An 18,753-nucleotide genomic window follows, 5' to 3' on the forward strand; every position below is an offset into this window, starting at 1 on the left:
TCATTGCAGAGTTCACTCCGAGTTACGAAGATCTTGGAGAAAGAGAGTACAATAAAAAATGGGTCGTCCATGTAGATGGATCGTCTACATTGCATGCTGGAGGAATAGGAGTTGTTTTGCAGTCACCAGAAGGAGACAAATTAAAGTACAAGGCTCGTTTGCAATACCAAACTACCAATAATGAAGTGGAGTATGAGGCCCTTTTAAAGGGGTTGGAGTTGGCTAAGTCTGTAGGAGCAGACTCAATACTTGTCTTGGGAGACTCTCGGTTGGTCATAGGCCAAGTAAATGAGATGTGTGAAGCCAAGAAAGACAGAATGAAGAAATATCTAAAGAAGGTAGTGCGCCTTGTGAAAAAATTCAAAGAAGCTGATTTCATTCAAATCCCAAAGGAAGAGAATGTGGAAGCAGATGTTCTGGCAAAGGAGGCATCTGCGAATGAAGTAATGGACGAGTTGGATGCAGTACAATACATGCCTAGTATAGACCTTCTAGAGATGCTGCAAATAGAGGGTGATGAAAATTGGATGACCCCAATAGTGTCATACTTGAAGAACGGAAGGCTTCCAGAAAAGAAGGACGAAGCTAGGAAGCTCAGGGTCAAATCAGCCAGATACATACTTATGGACGAAGTGTTATGCAAAACAGGTTTTTCCCAGCCTCTCCTAAGGTGTTTGGCTCCGGACGAGGTAAACTACATATTGAGGGAGGTTCATAAAGGAGCATGTGGTAACCATTCGGGAGCCAGATCACTCGTCCATAAAGTCATCCGTAGCGGATTCTATTGGCCAACCATCCAAGCTGATATTAAGGCATATGTTAAAGTATGTGATCAATGTCAGCGCTTCAACAACATTCCTAGACAGCCAGCAGAGTATCTCACGCCAATGATGACCCCTTTGGCCTTTCGCGCAATGAGGATTGGACATTTTGGAGCCCTTTCCAACTGGAACTCGGCAAATGAAATTTTTGGTGGTAGGAATAGATTACTTCACAAAATGGGTGGAAGTCTAACCCTTAACAAAAATTACACAACAGAATGTCAAGAACTTCGTCTAGAAGAACATTGTATGTAGATTCGGGGTACCTAGGGTATTAGTGTCTGACAATGGACGACAGTTTGATAATACACCTTTCAGGGAATTTTGTGAACAGCTTAGAATAAAGAACCATTACTCCTCACCCTCCCACCCACAGGCCAATGGCCAGGCGGAAGTAGCAAACCGATCCTTGTTGAAGATCATCAAGACTCAGCTCGAAGGGGCAAAGGGAGTATGACCGGATGAGTTACCAAGTGTTCTGTGGGCTTACAGAATGACAGTGAGAACTCCAATAGGAGAAACTCCTTTTAAACTAGCCTATGGAAGTGAGGCAGTTATATCGGCAGAAATACATATAACGAACCACAGGGTGAGGAAATATCAAGCTGAAGAAAACGAAGAACAGCTCCGTCTTAACCTCGACCTTATGGACGAAGTCAGGATGGATGCAAAACAGAGAACAGCGAGGTACAAAAATCTTATGGCAAGACAATATGATGCCATGGTGAAACCCAGGCGCTTCAACATCGGGGATCTCGTCCTGAAGAGGATTACCTTGGCAACAAGAAACTCGGCCTACGGGAAACTGGGGCCAAATTGGGAAGGACCTTATAGGGTTATCAACTGCAAGAGGCAAGGATCCTACTATTTGGAAGTTTTGGATGGACGGAGGCTGGAACACCCTTGGAATGTTGAGCACCTAAGGAAATACCATCAATAAATGCTGACTCTTGACGAAAGTGACCACAGACAAGATACCTGGATGAGCGGAAGTATTCTCATGTTTGTTTACTACTACTACGTGTTTTAAGTATTTCAATAATCCCCTAGAAAGTACATTAGTGTTTTCACTTTTGTGCTATTCATGGACGAGTTGGGTTGTATTTTTAATTCCCTAAGGCACTAGCTCACGAGCATGTGCCATGCCTGTGGACGAATGTTTACATAAGTTTGGATTTTCAGATATATATATGATGTATTTTCAAGTATATTGTGTGGGAATCCTTTATTTTTGTATATTCATTCAGAATGATCCACAAAAAAACATATAAGCATGGACGAATGAAATCCTTGGACGCAAAGATGTATCGTCCATAAGCTTCCCTCAAAAGGAAAAATGAAACAAGGTACATCCGTCCAAAGCTTAAGACGAGATGAAACCTGAGTTAAAATGAAACAAGGTACATCCGTCCAAAGTTTAAGACGAGATGAAACCTGAGATGAACAAGATATATCCGTCTAAAGCTCAAGACGAGATGAAATCCGAGAAATGGTCATCCAAAACATGGACGAACAAAGATTGCAAAAGCACAAGCCCATAAATGAATCTAACCAGCGTAACAATCCATTGCATGGACGAGAAATTGCTGGGAAGTATTATCAAGGACGGAAATATGGTCGTCCCTAAATTTGAATAATGAATAAAAGACTAACCTAAAAGGAAGTCATTCATAGACGAACAGTACATATAAAAGGATTCAATTTGCTCTATTTCGGTGATGTAATAAAAAATTCACCCTTATACTCAAGACGAGGCAAACTGAATTCTTGGGTGGACGAACCACACAGCCACAAAAATGATATGAATAATGAAAATAAAGTTTCATACATAAAGCTGGAAATGTATGTATTCAAACACAATGGAAGGTGAAAATAGAAAATATTCATTTGTTCATGGAATTTAAAAAGGGTGGACGACCCACGTCCAAAAAAAAACCCTTTAGTTGTGAAAATAAAACTAAATGTAAAACTCGTCCATAATCTTGGACGAGACAATTGTACTTACATGAACTTGAATGAAAAAAGTAAAGAACAAAGCCCAAAACAATGGGCACTTCCAGATAAAAGTAAAATAAATTTTCTAAGGAAACTGCAATCACTTGGGCAAGCTAGTCTTGGGGTCGTCCCGGGTGACTTCAGTATTAGCATCGTCCATTATGTTGACGTCCTCAGAACTCGTCTGCAACAAGGAACTTTCAGTAGCAAAGGGAAGCTTGAAAGAATTGAAGTCCAAGTCAGGATATGCCTCCTTAGCATCAGCACGAAAGTCCTCATAGCCAACTGCATAGTGGCTGTCTAGACGATTTTTGTACTCGTCAGACTTTTTAAAGGCTGTAATGGCTTCTTCACGTGCTTTCTCTAAGGACGAGGCAAACTCTGAGACTTGTCCTTCGAGATGGACGATACGGGTATCCTTCTTTAAGTTATCAGCTTTAAGCTCTTCCACCTCGTTCTTCAACTTCGTCTCACTTCCTTGTAGACGATTAAAATCCTCGGTCAACCTAAGGACCTCCCCCTTTTTGAGTAGAACTTCATTGTTTAGCTCCTTAACTTTGTCTTTAGCCGTCTTAGCCTCTGTAGCAAGCTCCTTAGCTTGGCAGGTTGCTGTATAAAACTTTGACATAGCCTGCATGTGGACGAAAGGGAGTTAGACATCCTATTCAAGTTAAAAAAATTTTACACACAAGGACGGGGGAAAGACTTACCTTAAAAAGATCATGGATGCCAGAACGTTCAAATTCCTTCACTGACATGTTGTAGCATTCATTAACTTCACGCTCAGTGACAATTCCTTTGAACGTCCACCATGCATAACCCTCGTCCAGAACCAGATTGGAAGGATGATCAGAGGGCTCCGATGAACTAGGCTTGCGAGAAGCTTTGGGTGGAGGGGGAGGATCAGTCTGGACGAGATGGATTGTTTGGACGGGCTCCACATCCACGAGAGGGTTGTCCAAGTTCACTGTCGGAGGTGTAAACTTGGGGACCTTGGGAAGGGAAGTCTTACCAAGCTTTTGCTTTTTAGGGCCTTGATGACTAGGTAGGTCGTCCAGGTCCACGACACTGGAAATTGACTTAGACTTCCTCTTCCTAGCCTGGACGGAAGCCACTTGGACAGTTGGGGGTGCAGCAACATCCTCGTCCCCACTAGTCACTGTTTTCTCTTTGTTTTCCCTCATTGTAGTTATCCCTGTGACGAGGAAAATCAATAAAAAAAAAAAAGGGAAATGAAATAAATTGGACGATACTTACTTTGACGAGTAGTCTCCTCGTGACTAAGGTTCTCTGCAGTAGGCACTAGGCCGAGTCCCTAAGTTGCTAGATGACCGAGATTTACCAAATCGTGGAAAGTTCTCCCAGGGAAGGTACGAACCACGTCTATCCGATCCAAGTAAAATTTGTCCAAGCGTGGACGAACAACAGCTGCATCACCAAGAGAAAGAGTTAGACGATTGAAAGATAGGAAAAAAGTAAGGAGAAACGAAATAAAATGGAAAGAAAACATACCCTCAGGACGAAGACGACCTAGAGGGCTGGTAAAAGGTGGGAAGGGGGGATTACCCATATCAGCTGGGTCCCCAGCCCAAATTCCAGAAATAATAAAAAATTCTTTTTTCCAAAACCGGTCAGACGAGCTACGACCCTTAATTAAACTGTAATAAGAGCCCCTGGACGAGAACTGATAAAAACCAGCAGATTTCTTGATCTCCGAGGGCTTATAACAGTAAAGGAACTCGTCCACCATAATCGGACGGTTCCCTTCTAGTGCCTCACGCCATAGCACTTGCATAGCGACTATCGTCCTCCAACCATGGGGGTTGAGCTGGTTAGGTCTAATACCCAACCTTTGGAAGAGGTCTCTGTAGAAAGAATTTAGAGGAAACCTAAGACCAGCTAAAAGGTAAGAAGTGTATACCCCTAAACCAGAGGAAGGAGAACAACACCATTCTCCAGCCTTGGGTAGACGAGGGTTAAGCTCTTTAGGAATTTGATATGTATCTACAAGAGTTTTTAACTTGGCAGCATCTAAAGTGGGTGCCACCTCTAGGGCACAACTATAAATGACGTCTTCCTCGTCTTCTTCCTTGTCTTGAGGAGGGCTAGATGGCTGTCTGGACGAGCTAGCCCCAGATCCAGAAGTCATCCTACGTTGTAGTTCCTGAAATTCCTCTAAGGGAATGCCAGGAACCCCGGACAAGTAATGCTCGTCTGAGGAATCACTACAGGACGAGCTATCTACATTATCCTCGCTACCCTCACTCCCAGAGGAACCGTCCTGGTACTCGTCTATCTCCCTCTCTATACTACTAGACGAAGACATGGTTGAAATGTAAAAAGATTTAAGATGAAAACCTAAAAAGAAAGAGGAAATACCTGATAGAACTAGGACGAGACTCTTGGACGAGATGACAGAAGGGAAAATGAGAGGAAAGTAAGGGGCATGAAAGAGAATGCACTATTTATAGGCCCCAGCAACAGGGTCAGTGAAACGACGTTCGCCACTCAAAAATTGACACGTGGCGGTTCCTTTGGGAAACGGGATCGACATGACTAGCCAACCAACAGCTTCGCGACACGTGGCTCACAAAAAAGTGAAATCTTATTAAAATCACAACAATATCCTGGACGACCCTTTGAACAAAGGGGCAACTGATGGGGAAGTGGAAAAGTCCAACTCCGATTCGTCCAAAGGCATCGTCCAGAGCCAATAGAGCAGGTTGGACCAAGAATCACCCCAAAAGAATATAAAATGTTCATGGAAGATGATATTACTCTTGATCAGTGAAGTCTCCCATAGACGATAAACTCGTCCATGGAGGTCGTCCATGGACGATCATCAGATGTCCAAGGACGACCGGATCATCATACACTAGACGGACAAACACACAACACTTAGAAAACTTTCGACTCTCTGTAGCGGTTACTAAACCTGTAGTTATCGCCATGAATCCCTCAAATGAGTTAACTTCCGTTAGCGGTTACAACTTTAGTAGCCGTTGAGGAAGTTAACTCCGGACTCATTGGCTTCCACAAATCTTGGGGAGGTTATTGGACAAATAACCGTCCCCAGGATCTCTATATAAAGGACCGGTCTGAACCCGAGAAAGGTAAGAACTTTATGAGACTTGACTCCCAAAAACTTGGAACTTCATTCCTATGAGACTAACTTTGCCATCGGAGGGGGTTTGGCCGGTCTTCTCCGGTCCCCTTTTTTGACAGCATTTGCTTTTTGTAGGCCTTCCACTGCTCAGTAGCTCACCGAAACCAGAACATCCACCTTACTGATTCGAAGCGATATCAAAGCCCATTGGTAAAATTTATTATATCTTCTCGTTAGACTATGCACTTAAATATTATAATTAATACAAATAAATTATTACTATAAGTTAAGTGATTTTATGGACTCTATAAAATTAGTGACATTTTAGAGATATTATATACACCTTGTAAATTTAAGTGTTAATTGTTAAATAAATTAAATTTGTGTTTTATTAGGGTTGAAAGCAAAGAGGTCCTTTTAACATGGGTCTTTATCAAAAGTAATTTTGTGTTATCAAATTGACTCTTTTTTATTTATTTATTTATTATAATAACGTAATTGACCTTTCTCCTACTCAACTTTCTTCATTTTATTGCCTGATTGACCTTTTTTATTATAATTAGGGTTGGAACTCTATAATAATAATAAATAAATAATAATCTAATAAAGTAATTGTAAATACCACACGAGGTTCCATACATACATATATATATATATATATATATATACACACACCACATGGGTTTAAAAAGTCAAGTTATAGTTGAAAAAAACTCATAGCAATGTGAATCTTTTTTAATTTAATGTTATTTATTATATTGTTGGTTTTAGTTCCAATAAATTTCATTGTCATATTAATAATACGACAAATTTTGACTATAAATTTAGTTGTAGTCTAAGTCTACAAATTTTCACTAAAAAAAATAAACATAATTACATATTTTGAAAATCTAACTATTAGATTGCATGTTCTTAACACATATATCAAATTTCATGTTAATTAGATATTATTTACTATTCAATTCATACACTTATTTTTTATGCATAATTTTAGATCACAAAAACTTGAAATTTAAACATCTGATTGATGATATAACTAGTAATCTTTGATCTTCTGGAAATTTTGCAAAGATAGATAATATAAGAAAAAAATTGTAATCCAATTATGGAGTTATTAAAATTTGTGTCTAATTAAAAAATATTAAGTGGAATTATAGTAAGTACGAGTCCTTAATAATAACTAGCCTCATCATACGCGTTTTGTGCATGCAATGAGGCTGGCTAACTTGTCGTTCCGCCTTAGGAACACTTATTTAAGAGGAACTTGGGGTAGTTTTTTTAATAGGAACATGAGGTAGTTTTTTTAATAGGAACATGGGGGTAGTTTTGGTTGTGTACATGAGGTAGTGTGAAGTTTTATAGAACATGGGGTAGTTTTATAAACATGGGTAGATTTTTTTTTAATAAAAATTGTTATCAATTTACGATTTTAACTTCATTTTTATGTTTTGGAAATAAAGATAAGTTAATTAATTTAAAGATATTTTTGAAAAGAAAAAATAATAATTTTTTAAATCCTCTTAATATACAGAGATATAAAGATAAAGTAATAAAATTGATAATTTTTGTATTCTCAATTAACAATTAGTTGAAAAAATTCAATCGCTTGGGCGGTTGGCTGTAATAATCTTTCGACGTGAAAGGGACGCGATGCCGTTGCGCGTGGTGTATATTAGGTAGGCAGCACAGTAGCAGAGACGAGAAGAAACTTCAGAGAGAAGTTTTATACTTTATTTTATTTCTTTCAACGGCGTCGTTTTTCTGCTTGGGACCCTTCGCGTTGCCGTAAAATTTCTGTTGCTAACGTGGGAAAGTGGTTTCGAAAATTGTTCTACGCTCCAAAAGACGACGTGGTGGACTGGGCGAGAGCAGTTCACGACGTACACGACGCGCACGTTAGATATTTGTCTCCAACCTTTTAGGAGGGTTGGATGGGATTGGAAATTCAATTTTCATTGTGAATTTTGCTCAAATACCAACAAACACAATGCCAAGGAAACATCGCAGGCTAGCAATTTTTTTGGCTTATTGATTTGCTAACTTGTAAACCGTTTATGCCATTGATTTGCTTTGTTGCCAAAATAAAAACAAGGTTGTGTCATGTCTGTCAATTTATGATGTTTCATTTCAAACTAAGTGTGTGTTTTGATACCAATGAAAAATTAAAATTATTTTACTATTTAGTTTATTTTTACTATTATTTATGGGTCTTACTGAACTTTTTAGTACTATTCATGGACCCTGTTGTACTATTTCAACTAACTTTTACCTTTATTTACAGTATTTTCAGTAATAATTTTTCAATTTCAACAAAATAAACGATATCTATATAGAACTAAGTATCATTTATTATATATGAGATGTAAGCCTATAATGAAGTTCTAAAAAGAACCACCTGAAGTCAATTCCAAACAATTTGGCTTATAAATATTTTGACAGACGTGATTAAGACCGTACTGATCTTAAATGGGTCACTTACCTGATGGAAATACTTTGGGAATGATTAAAATATGAGAAATGTTAGAAATGTGACGTGCACAACATTTTTATAACAAATTTTAAGTAATAGATTGTTACTAATTGTTATTGGTGAGTTAAAAAGTAATTAGGTCATTTCTAAAAAAAAAAAAAGTAATTTAAGTGATAGGTTCAAATTAGAACTAGTAACAATTTATCATTTATGATTTTTTTTTTAAATAGTTTCAACCCATGACGTCCGCTCCTGATAATAACTTTTTATCATTAGACCAAGGCACCAATCGGTTTTGGTGTAAATGGGGATTGAACCCCAAATCTCTTATTCAACCATAAAAAACTTTATTGTTGAGCTAATTGTAACTCATTTTATCATTTATGATTTGTTGTAAAAGTATTGTAAAAATGTTGCGGACCGAACACTTTTTTTAAAATAATGTCATACAATAAAATAAAATAAAAAGTATTCCCTCCATCCCACTTTTTTTGTCATTTATTTCATTTTGAGATGTCCCAAAATATTGTCATGTTTCTAAAAATAAAAGTCATTAATTTATTAATATTCCTATTATACTCCTATTAATTTACTAATTCAATTTTTTGATAAATTTTTTTAAGGATAGTTTTGGAAACTTATACATTTTTAAAAGGTGGACAAGACAATAAATGATGTTCCCTTAAAAAATTTGACTTTTCAAACATGACAAAAAAAGTGGGACGGAAGAAGTATTGTTTTAGTCCTTGCATTTTGGGATCACTGTCAGTTTGATCTCTACATTTTTATAACAATCAATTTAGTCCATGTTATATTTAATATGCACTCAATTTAGTTCATACTGTTAAGGCGTTAACTCATTAATGAAAATTGACTACAAGTTAAAAATAATATCGATCAAATTGACTGCTACAAAACTGTACTTTCTAAATTATTTTTCTTTCTTTCTTTCTTTCCTAAGTTGAGAGAGAGAGAGAGGAGCTTGTTATGGACTTCATGTTGACCCTCAACACAGCTCAAAACTAAAGGGCTGAATTAGTTCTTTACTGGGTTGGGCTTCATCACTGTCTCCCTTAACCCTTTCTTCTTTTGTAAGTAGTTGGGCTAAAAACCCAGCCCAAGAACACATACTGAAAAATGGTAATGCCACTTGCAAATCCTAAAGCTAATGGCAGGAACAGCAACATTATCCTCGTTGATCAACCTCAACGTCACACCCCTCCACTCCTCGCTCTCACCGTCTGCACATTTTCCATTACCACACCACATCCAAACCCCTAGTTTGAAGCCCAACATAATCAGCAATATTTGTCACAGCAAGGTCTCTCTGTCCCTCTCTCTTTAACATGCACACACAGACACTATAACTCAGTTATTAGGAACTTGGAGTTTGACTCTGTGTGTGTGTTTTTCAGCTGAACAGTAGTGCAGCTAGTGAAGTGGAAGCTGAGGAAATTGATGGAGATTTCTTCTTCGAGGGTGATCATGGGGTGGTAGAGGATGATGAAAGTGATGAGGAAGATACAGAAAGCAGTGTTGATTTGTTAATAAGGTTCTTGCAAAGCATGTTAAAGAAAGTTTCCAAGCGTGCCAAGAAGGCTTCTCGCTCTGTTTTGCCGGCCCAAATACCGGCTCAGCTGGTAATTGTTCTCTATTTGAATCTAGACTTCTCCGTTGGAAATACTAGGAAGTGTGAATTGATCTAAAGCTCATTGGCTTTGAGTTTTGTTTAGTGTTCGTTGTACTTTTAAGTATGTATTTTCAAAGTTACATATTTTTATCATTTTTTATTGCTCTTATGTCTTAATAGAATTTTTAAGAATTAAAGGGAACGGTTCAGTCACGTACCTCTAGACACCATGAAGAAACATGAATAAATTAAACGCAGTAGTGCGTACTCGGCACACAGTTCATCAGGTCACCCTCAAGAGAGATAAAAGGGTTGACCTAACCTAATGAACATCCACCTATCATGGATATATCAGAGTTAAAAAGTTCAAACCTTACATTAATTAATTAGAAGGGGCACAAGTCCAATAGAAACAAGTTGTATGTACCAAGTCAACTACTGATCAAATGATCCCAACAACATACTGATGGGTACTCAAGGCATCTTAACTTAGTTACATTCAATCCATTTTTACAAAACAAAAGCTCCAATTAATGGAAGAACAATTCTTATAGAATTAACATATATGGCTGGTTATATTGGGCAGTCTAATACCTATTGAATTACTGGCATTTTTTTTTGGGGATGCTGCCGGTAAATTTTAGCGCCCTGATCATGAGGTAGGATTTATGCATAAATTGATGCATGCAAATAGAGGAATGTTAAGTGCAGGGTGAACAAATGAACACATAAGGGTATTGTTCAACTGTGACGTGCATTATGTGAGCATATGAGGTAAGTATCTGGTTTATTGACTGCATTCACTTGTGAGTTGTTATGGATGCATATGGCTTGGGTTTGCGAAATTAAAACTCAATTTGTTGACATAGGCACTTGTTGTCAGACTGTTGACATGAATACTGGAACCAAAAGTTCTTGAGTTGGGCCTAAATTTAGGAGACTAACTGAAACAAAAAGGATAAACAACCAGCACAGTACCCCCAAACTAAAAGCAGCATGGTAATACTAACACCTTAAGAAACAGAATGAAATCTTTCATCTACCACATAAACCTCTATTTTGGATGGTTAGTAGTACTTCTATAAGACCCCAGTCTAAGTCTATAATCATCTCTAATTATTTGTAGAACTCCTTCGTCGTAAGGACTTTACCATTACGCACTCAAGCACTTTTTGTAATTTGCATCCATGAATGGTAAAGAGTAGCATCCACTGCCAGTTTGCTGAGGGTTACTTTGAGGGTTTCACCTTTCAGCTTGTGAATACCCCATTGCAAGACATGTATCCAGCTATAGGCTCCTTTAGCAACCACATCATTTACCTGCTGCCAATTAATTCTTAAAGAGTAAACGAACACTAAAGTGCAGATAATAATGACCTTGCATTTGACTCCTGCAAAAGACACACAACAAACCCCCATTGTATCCCCATTTATTAGCTAACTTTCCTCCAGTGTAGAATCTATATCCTTCACTAACAGCCTGCATATGAAAGATTGTTTAAAGATTGCTGCGGGAAAAATCTTTAAAACAATGATAATTTTATATTCTAATCTTGCATCGGAAATCAGGTGTCTTTTGCAGTTGATGGCGTTCTACTTTTGGCTTCACTTTCAATTGTTAAAGCACTTCTTGAGGTATACCTTTTCCATAACTAGATTCGAATAGTTAAATCCCATTAACTGTTTTATGCGTTCAGCAAAATACTTTCATGTATGGATATGAAATCAGTCATTATAAGGTTATAACATTGTCACAATTATTGGATATGTTGAAATCTTTTGATGATGGAACAAGCTCTTAAATATGCTCCTTTCCTTACCTAACATTATTTTTGTAGGGGATATTACACAAAATAATGATGGAAGAACAATGTCCATACAAAAGATAAACAGAAAATAGATAACTTGGAGGCACAATATCATTTTCCTTAGATAATATTTGCCCTTACACTATTGTTACTAAAGGGTTATCGCAAACTTGTCCCAGGGTACAACCAAGTTGTTGGATTCAACGGATAGTAATTCTGGAGAATAACCACAGAATTTCTTATGTTTCTTTGTAACTTATTATTTTGGGGAGATAGATTTTTTTTAAGTGAACATAAACTTCTCTTTATACTCATAGGGTTATATTTCACCAAAAGGCACGTATGGAGAGTTAAAATATTTCATAAAACCGTTTACAATGCTTGAAACATTTTCAAACATTCAAAACAGTTACTGAAAATTCTGTAGAAAATATAGTTTTACAAGTCTCGATCGATCGAGAGTTCTTTTCAATCGATCGAATGCTCTTTTCGATTGATAGAACAGGAATCGAGCATCGATTGAAATAAACAGAGACTTCAGGATAGATTTCCTTATCATTTCGATCGATCGAGCAAAAACTTCGACTGATTGAAAATACCGAATTTCGAATTTTCACTTAGAAAATTCTAGAATTTGAATTTTCACTTTATCAACTTTATGAAACAATATTCTCCAAACTCAAATATCATTATTTTAACTTATCCATGTATATACTTATATATACAACAATTTTCTATATATATATATATATATATATATACATATATATATTTTTAACTTTAAAACATGTTTTCCACAATTCAAAAGCAATTGAATAATTTCCCAGGTAGACTTATTCTTAACCCAGCTGTCTTCAGCATTCTGAATCGACTGATTACTGGACATGTTGTGATAGATGAAAGAGCAGACAACTGACAAGTTATTGATTGCAGGTGGTCTGCACTCTTGGAGGCACTGTGTTTGTGGTGATCCTGTTTCTACGTGTGATTTGGGCCACCATTTCTTATTTCCAATCAAGTGGCAATAATTTTAACCAGGGTGGAAGTTCTTTTGCTACAGCACAGTAAGTAACATAATTTTCACTATTGGTGGAAAGCACTCTTTTTTCTGAATTTCCTCACAGAATGGCTTTGAAAGCTCTCTCTCTACAAAATGCTACATGACTACTACAACATGTTCAACCTTTTCATTGTTGCCTCCAGTTCTTGTGTAAATGTGAAAGGAAGTGTAAAATTGAGTAGGAAGCGATTCAAACTGCGCACTATTTTATTTGTTAGTACAATGGTTCATTTACCCTCTTTGTGGCTGATCCACTTCAAATGCATGACATTGCGAATTTGTGACAGAATTGTGCTCACTGAGCTCATGCTCAACTTCACCCAATTAACCAATTTTGGTTGATGTGATTCGTATGGTGCTAATGAATTAGCCAAGGAGGCAAGGACACACTAGGCAATTGCAGAAACTACCGTTAGTGTCACATTTTGCTTGAGCTCATTGTTCAACAATTCAACTGTGGGGGAAAGCAAAAGAAAACAGAGAGATGTGTTTTGTGGGGGGGGGGGGGGGGGGGGTGGGCTCTTGGGGTGGAGGAGTTGCAATATGATTCATGAATTGATCATTTAAAGGTGGTGTTGCAATATGAATTGATCATTTAAAATCTTGTTATATATCCGACAACATGGATGTGTCTGTTAAATGGGTAATTTTCGGCTTCTATTCCTGTTACACCAAACCCTTGAGGAATCCCCTTTTCATGGTCTATACCCTATACTTTGGGGTCATTTTGTGTATGGTATCCTGTGGGGTGTCAAAGTGCAGATTTCACTGAACCAGCACATTTTGATTGTGGAGTAGTTTGAAAGAAAAGCTCTTCAGTTCACATGTTACTCCTAGCTCCTAGTGCCTTGCTTGTTACACCAACTTAATTCTCCCTCCCCAACAATCATTTCTTAACAATAAATTAGCGTACTCCAGGGTTATATTTGTTTTCCTACAGAAAATTAGTTTCATATTCGCTTTCAGCATGATGATTGAGAAAAAAAAACCAGTCTAGCAGTTTAAAAGGTCATTTTACCTAAAGTTGATTCCACACACAATAGGACGCTAAAGACATAGGTTTCATAAGATAGATTCTGCATAAAAGCAGATTCCTAACATCAACAATATTCCTATTATTCGATGTGTTTGTACTGCATAATATCATCTTTATCTTCGAGAAAACCAAAAAGAAAATCTTCAGCAAAAACTCAAGCTAAACCTTTTAACATGAAGGAAAAATCCTATTTTAGGAACTCGGTTGGGACCTCCAAAATGCATAGCATTAGACTTGCTTAATTTATTAAAGGATACAGCTTCTTAACAAACAGCATGTTATAACAAGGTTTACACAATGTAAGCATTAGAAATTCTGAACAAGCAACATTCTTTAACAAGAACAATACTTGTTCTAAGAGGTTATGTTTGGGTATTAGTACAGAGACAATGGTGAAGCCTGCTAAAAGATATATGAAGGAAAAGAATTGATATTCCAACACACAAACAAACGGAGTTTGTTCAGATGGTAACTTAAAGCAGTCTTACAGAAAGCAACCAGAGCTCCATGCCTGATGTGTCTCTTTTTGATTTAACATATTGTGGTATACGGGTTGTATTCTTTGACAACTACTGAAGGAGTAAGCATTGCCTCTTAATGCTTTTATTACCAATCAACAAGGACTTTTTGTTGTTTTTGGTTTCCCTTTTCTTTTGGTCTGAATGAGGACTTCATAGACTACGTTGTTCTTTCAAAACCACCACCAACCTGCATGTGCAACCACTCTGGTGATGAACTGCGGGTGTACTCCCTTGGGGCTTGTGAACCAAATGCCATGCCAGAAGTATCAAATGTCTGTTGACCAAACTGAAACACCGACTTATTTTGTTATAAGAGTCACAGTTCTTGGAAAAAGAGGAAAAACTATTATCAATGAATAAACTAATAGTGAATTAAACAAATAAATAATGCTCAACCAACCCATTCCTAAATTCTATTTAGAAAAATTCCATTCCGATGAAACTGACCAAAAGTTCCATCGGGAATTTGCAAAATCAAAAAAAGTGACATGACCATTTAAAGCAGACACATATGGTGCATGGTTCAGCTAGAGTACATGGATTTATTCTTTTAGAGAAAGTAAGTTGTAATTCAAAGGGTTAAAGAAAAGAAAACAAGCTCTAGTGCATAATCTGATACATCAAAAGCAACATAAAAGACAATTTGCAAGTAAGAAATCGAAAATGTTATACCTTACTCTCATTCCAAGAGAAATACATTATATAGAGGATTAAAATAAACTCCAATATCTGTACATATAATTAGGACTTACATCTTTAGAAGGAAACACTTCAAGTCCAGGGGTCATTCTTGTATTAACTGCTTCTAGCTTCATTGACAAGAACTGTAAAATCCAGTAAACTTTTATAAGGCTCAACTTCAGATTTAGTAAGCGAAAGAAATAACAGTTAAAAGTACAACAATTTAAATCAATCAAAGGATTCTTACCTCAACCTGATGCTGTAGTGATTGGATGTAATTTATTATCTCATCAAGGACCAGTGCTTTTCCAATAACCTGAATTTAAAAGCCTATCCAGTGAACAGTCTTTCTGGCAAAATACCATATTAAAAGGAAACTGAACATAAATATCAAAAGCCAAAACAACTGATACAGAATATACAGTAACAACTAACAAGTCTTTTTGGCCATACAAATAAATAGCTTAAGATGAAATGGAACTTAAACTTTACAAAAACTTTTTCACTGTACACCGTACAGAACATCTATTCTAATGAACTAGAACCTGATTGGCAAATTAGAGAATGATTAAATTTCAAGAAATACCAATACCATACCTTATTACAACCCGGGACTAGATCCTGGAGAATTTTCATCCTCTCACTTATCTTTTCTCGTCTAGCCTGTCCACCAAATGAGTCTAATCAGCAAAACTCGTTCAATAGCTATATATGCAATCAACTGTTAACTGCATCAATTTCCACAACTAACTCTACCATGATTGTGACTTATACATGTTTGTTAATAATAGATTGTGTCATGTATCTAGATCTTAACCTGCCTTATGTCAATGTCTTGGCCATTACACTCACTTCAAAGAACAATTAAAATCACAACTTTACAAACAGTAAAATTAAAGAGGATTTCAGTGAAATTACTCTTTCTGCTAAACTGTGGCTATCAGTAGCTTGACCCCTTCTTGCTCGTACATGGATGTAGTCTTGCTTAGGCGGCTCCGGCGGGGTCTGAGTATTCTGTTCCACATGCTTGCCTGAACTGGGTTCTGTCTCAGCTTTTGAATCAAGATTCTCGTCTCCACTTCCTGACGTTTTCAGCCGCTTTCCCTCACTATCATTCTGCCCCAAAAATTTAGCACCCAAAAAAAATATTAAAACCCATCTTCACCAATTTCATTACTGAATAAAAACAAATTTCATGGTATTTCAAACATAACTATCTACTTTCAAGTGTTTTTAATCTCTACCATTCCTTATAACAAACAATAAGGACAAAAACCAAGCTTTAGTCCCAAACATTTTTGGGTCCACTAAGATTGATTGACTACTAAATTAGTAACTAGGAACGTTTTGAGATCAACAATCAATATCATTGAATCAAATTCAAGATTTGTGTTCATAGAGATTTAATGGCAAAGCTACAAAGAAATTTTTTTTCATGAAATTTGAAGCAAATACCGCGCCATTGGAGTTGGAAGAATCGTCCTCCAAATCACGCCGCTTCCTCGACCCACCGCCATTGCCACCTCGCTGGTCCAAACTCATCGGATCGTTACCCGAAACTTCCCGATTCGTCGCACCGTTTACATCGCCGAACTGAGGCCTCCTCAGCCCCATCACCATTCCTCCACCGCCGCCATTCATCGGCGGAAGCTGCCAGATCTCCGCCAAGTTATACGACGACCCTTCGTTCATCATCGCCGGCGGATCCATTCTGAAAAGTCTTTTTCACATTTATATATAAACTCAACTTAACTAAAAGTAACTAACTTCAAAATCTCCAAAGCAAAAGCAAAAGCAAAAGTGTTGTTTTTTAAAATTCAGTTGCTTTTTGTGTTTTGAGAAGTAACTTTCAAAGAAAAAAGAGAGAGGAGCTGAAAATAATAAAAGGGGTCTTAGAGTTTGAAGCTGGAAGTGTTGTTGTGTGTGTGTGTGTGTGTGTGATCTCCTTAGACAGTGGAGGTTGGTGCGCACAGTGTTGGGTGTTTTGTGTGTCCACTACCACTCACTATTGAGAGACAGAGACCTCGGGAGTAGCAAACAAAAGTCACTTCCAGTGAGTTTTTCTCGGAGGGTCCAGTGTCCAGGTCCAGCCACTTTCTCTCTCTCTCTCTCTCTCTTCGCTCTGTGTTTTGCTTTGTTTTCCTCACTCTCACGTGCACCTCCTCCTCTCTCTCTCCACCGTTCGATCAATCTACACTCACTAGTCAATTATATCCGCTTTCACATTATCTTACTCACAGCGTACAATGTGAGAGAGAGAATATATACATCTGCAACGCAATTGGGGGAATGATGTAAAAAAATAAGATGGGACCGGGTACACAACCATATTTAGAGTTTCGGGCAAAGAGGGTAGGGTGTCATTATAATCAAATAGAAAACGCTAACTTAATTGCATCCTATCCAGTTTTAATTCATAAAAAAAAGGTTCGACTAACGAATACCGAATGCCCTATTACGATCGAGCTAATTTTTATTGACAGCCAAGCAAGTTTTTGTCAATAAATCTATATTTTAATTAAATGTACTCTTCTTCTCAGTTCTTTCTTATAGAGGTGTGATCCAAATCCGATAAATGTTTTCTCAAAGAATGTGAATGTCTACGGGCACCTATTAACAAAAGCTAAAACAAAATTCATTTCTTGTTAATATTTTATCTTTTGCATCTAATAGTGTATTGATGTGACACTCGATGCGTATTTAGATTAATATTTAATTTAAATCATGAAATGAGTTTATTCTAACACGGCACCAAATTCAACTTTTTTTATATAATTAAAACTTAGGTATAGTGTTTGATGTGTAACGAATTAATTATATTAAGTTTTCCTATTAAATTTAATTTTTTAAGAAACAAGCAGACAAGAGAAAGGAAAATGAGTTAGCTATGCATTTGTATATAATTGAAGAGCTTAATAGTTAATTCACTGATTTGTATTGTATCTTTTCTATATGTTTGATGCAATGCATGATATCATCTCTACTAGTGAAATTCAACATACACAAAAGTGTTTTGTTTTTTCGTTGGTCCTAGTGAATAAAGGAGGCGTGTTTGATTAACGTATGATTTAGTTTCAGTTAATCATTGTTATGATTGTGATGGATGTATGAGCGGTCAATTTATTGCAAAGGTTAGAGATAATTGACAAGCCTGAGAAAAAATATATATTATTCGAAAGAGGAAGAAGGCCCACCGTTAATGGCCCGGTGTTGACGTGTTTGGAGTATTCCAAAATATATCGATTTCGTGAACAGAAAATATTGTTTCCCAAATTTAACTTTTTAATAAGTTCCCAATAGCTAAATTGATAAAAATACTTGTGCAGTTACTTTTATTTATATATATATATATATATATATATATATATAATACTTGTACAGTTTTACACCACAAGTTTTAATCTATAAACAAATACTTTCTTATGTTTGTAGAGAACAAAATTGGACATTATCGCGGAATCTATTCTATAATTATTTTAAAAATATTCATGCGAAGTTTTATAGATATTGATTTAAAAAAAAAGAACGAATAGAAAATTGAAAAAAAAAATCATAATAAGATTAGAAATCCATTACAGTTCATAAAATCATACACATATATTTTAATTACTATATGACTCATTAA

The 18,753-nt window shown here is 36.7% G+C and overlaps 2 protein-coding genes across 3 annotated transcripts; one reads left to right on the top strand and one right to left on the bottom strand.

Moving 5' to 3' along the window:
• The first annotated feature begins 9,543 nt into the window (after positions 1-9,543).
• Positions 9,544-13,128, top strand: LOC126718652 (protein SHORT HYPOCOTYL IN WHITE LIGHT 1). Its single transcript, XM_050420966.1, has 4 exons — positions 9,544-9,713; positions 9,808-10,032; positions 11,592-11,657; positions 12,764-13,128. The coding sequence occupies exons 1-4, from the start codon at positions 9,561-9,563 to the stop codon at positions 12,896-12,898; spliced, it is 579 nt and encodes a 192-aa protein (XP_050276923.1). The 5' UTR covers positions 9,544-9,560; the 3' UTR covers positions 12,899-13,128.
• Positions 13,129-14,130: 1,002 nt separating this feature from the next.
• LOC126718658 (transcription factor BHLH089) lies at positions 14,131-17,248 on the bottom strand. Of its 2 annotated transcripts, none has more exons than XM_050420976.1 (6): positions 16,584-17,248; positions 16,047-16,244; positions 15,726-15,791; positions 15,376-15,444; positions 15,200-15,271; positions 14,131-14,721 (listed from the first exon to the last, which is right to left on the bottom strand). In XM_050420976.1, the coding sequence occupies exons 1-6, from the start codon at positions 16,836-16,838 to the stop codon at positions 14,605-14,607; spliced, it is 777 nt and encodes a 258-aa protein (XP_050276933.1). In that variant the 5' UTR covers positions 16,839-17,248; the 3' UTR covers positions 14,131-14,604. The 2 variants fall into 2 exon arrangements, with proteins under 2 accessions (XP_050276933.1, XP_050276932.1); XM_050420975.1 differs by having other exon boundaries at positions 14,131-14,733; positions 16,584-17,236.
• Positions 17,249-18,753: the final 1,505 nt, after the last annotated feature.

The sequence above is a fragment of the Quercus robur genome, chromosome 3 (assembly GCF_932294415.1).
Source record: "Quercus robur chromosome 3, dhQueRobu3.1, whole genome shotgun sequence".
NCBI classification, from domain to species: Eukaryota; Viridiplantae; Streptophyta; class Magnoliopsida; order Fagales; family Fagaceae; genus Quercus; species Quercus robur.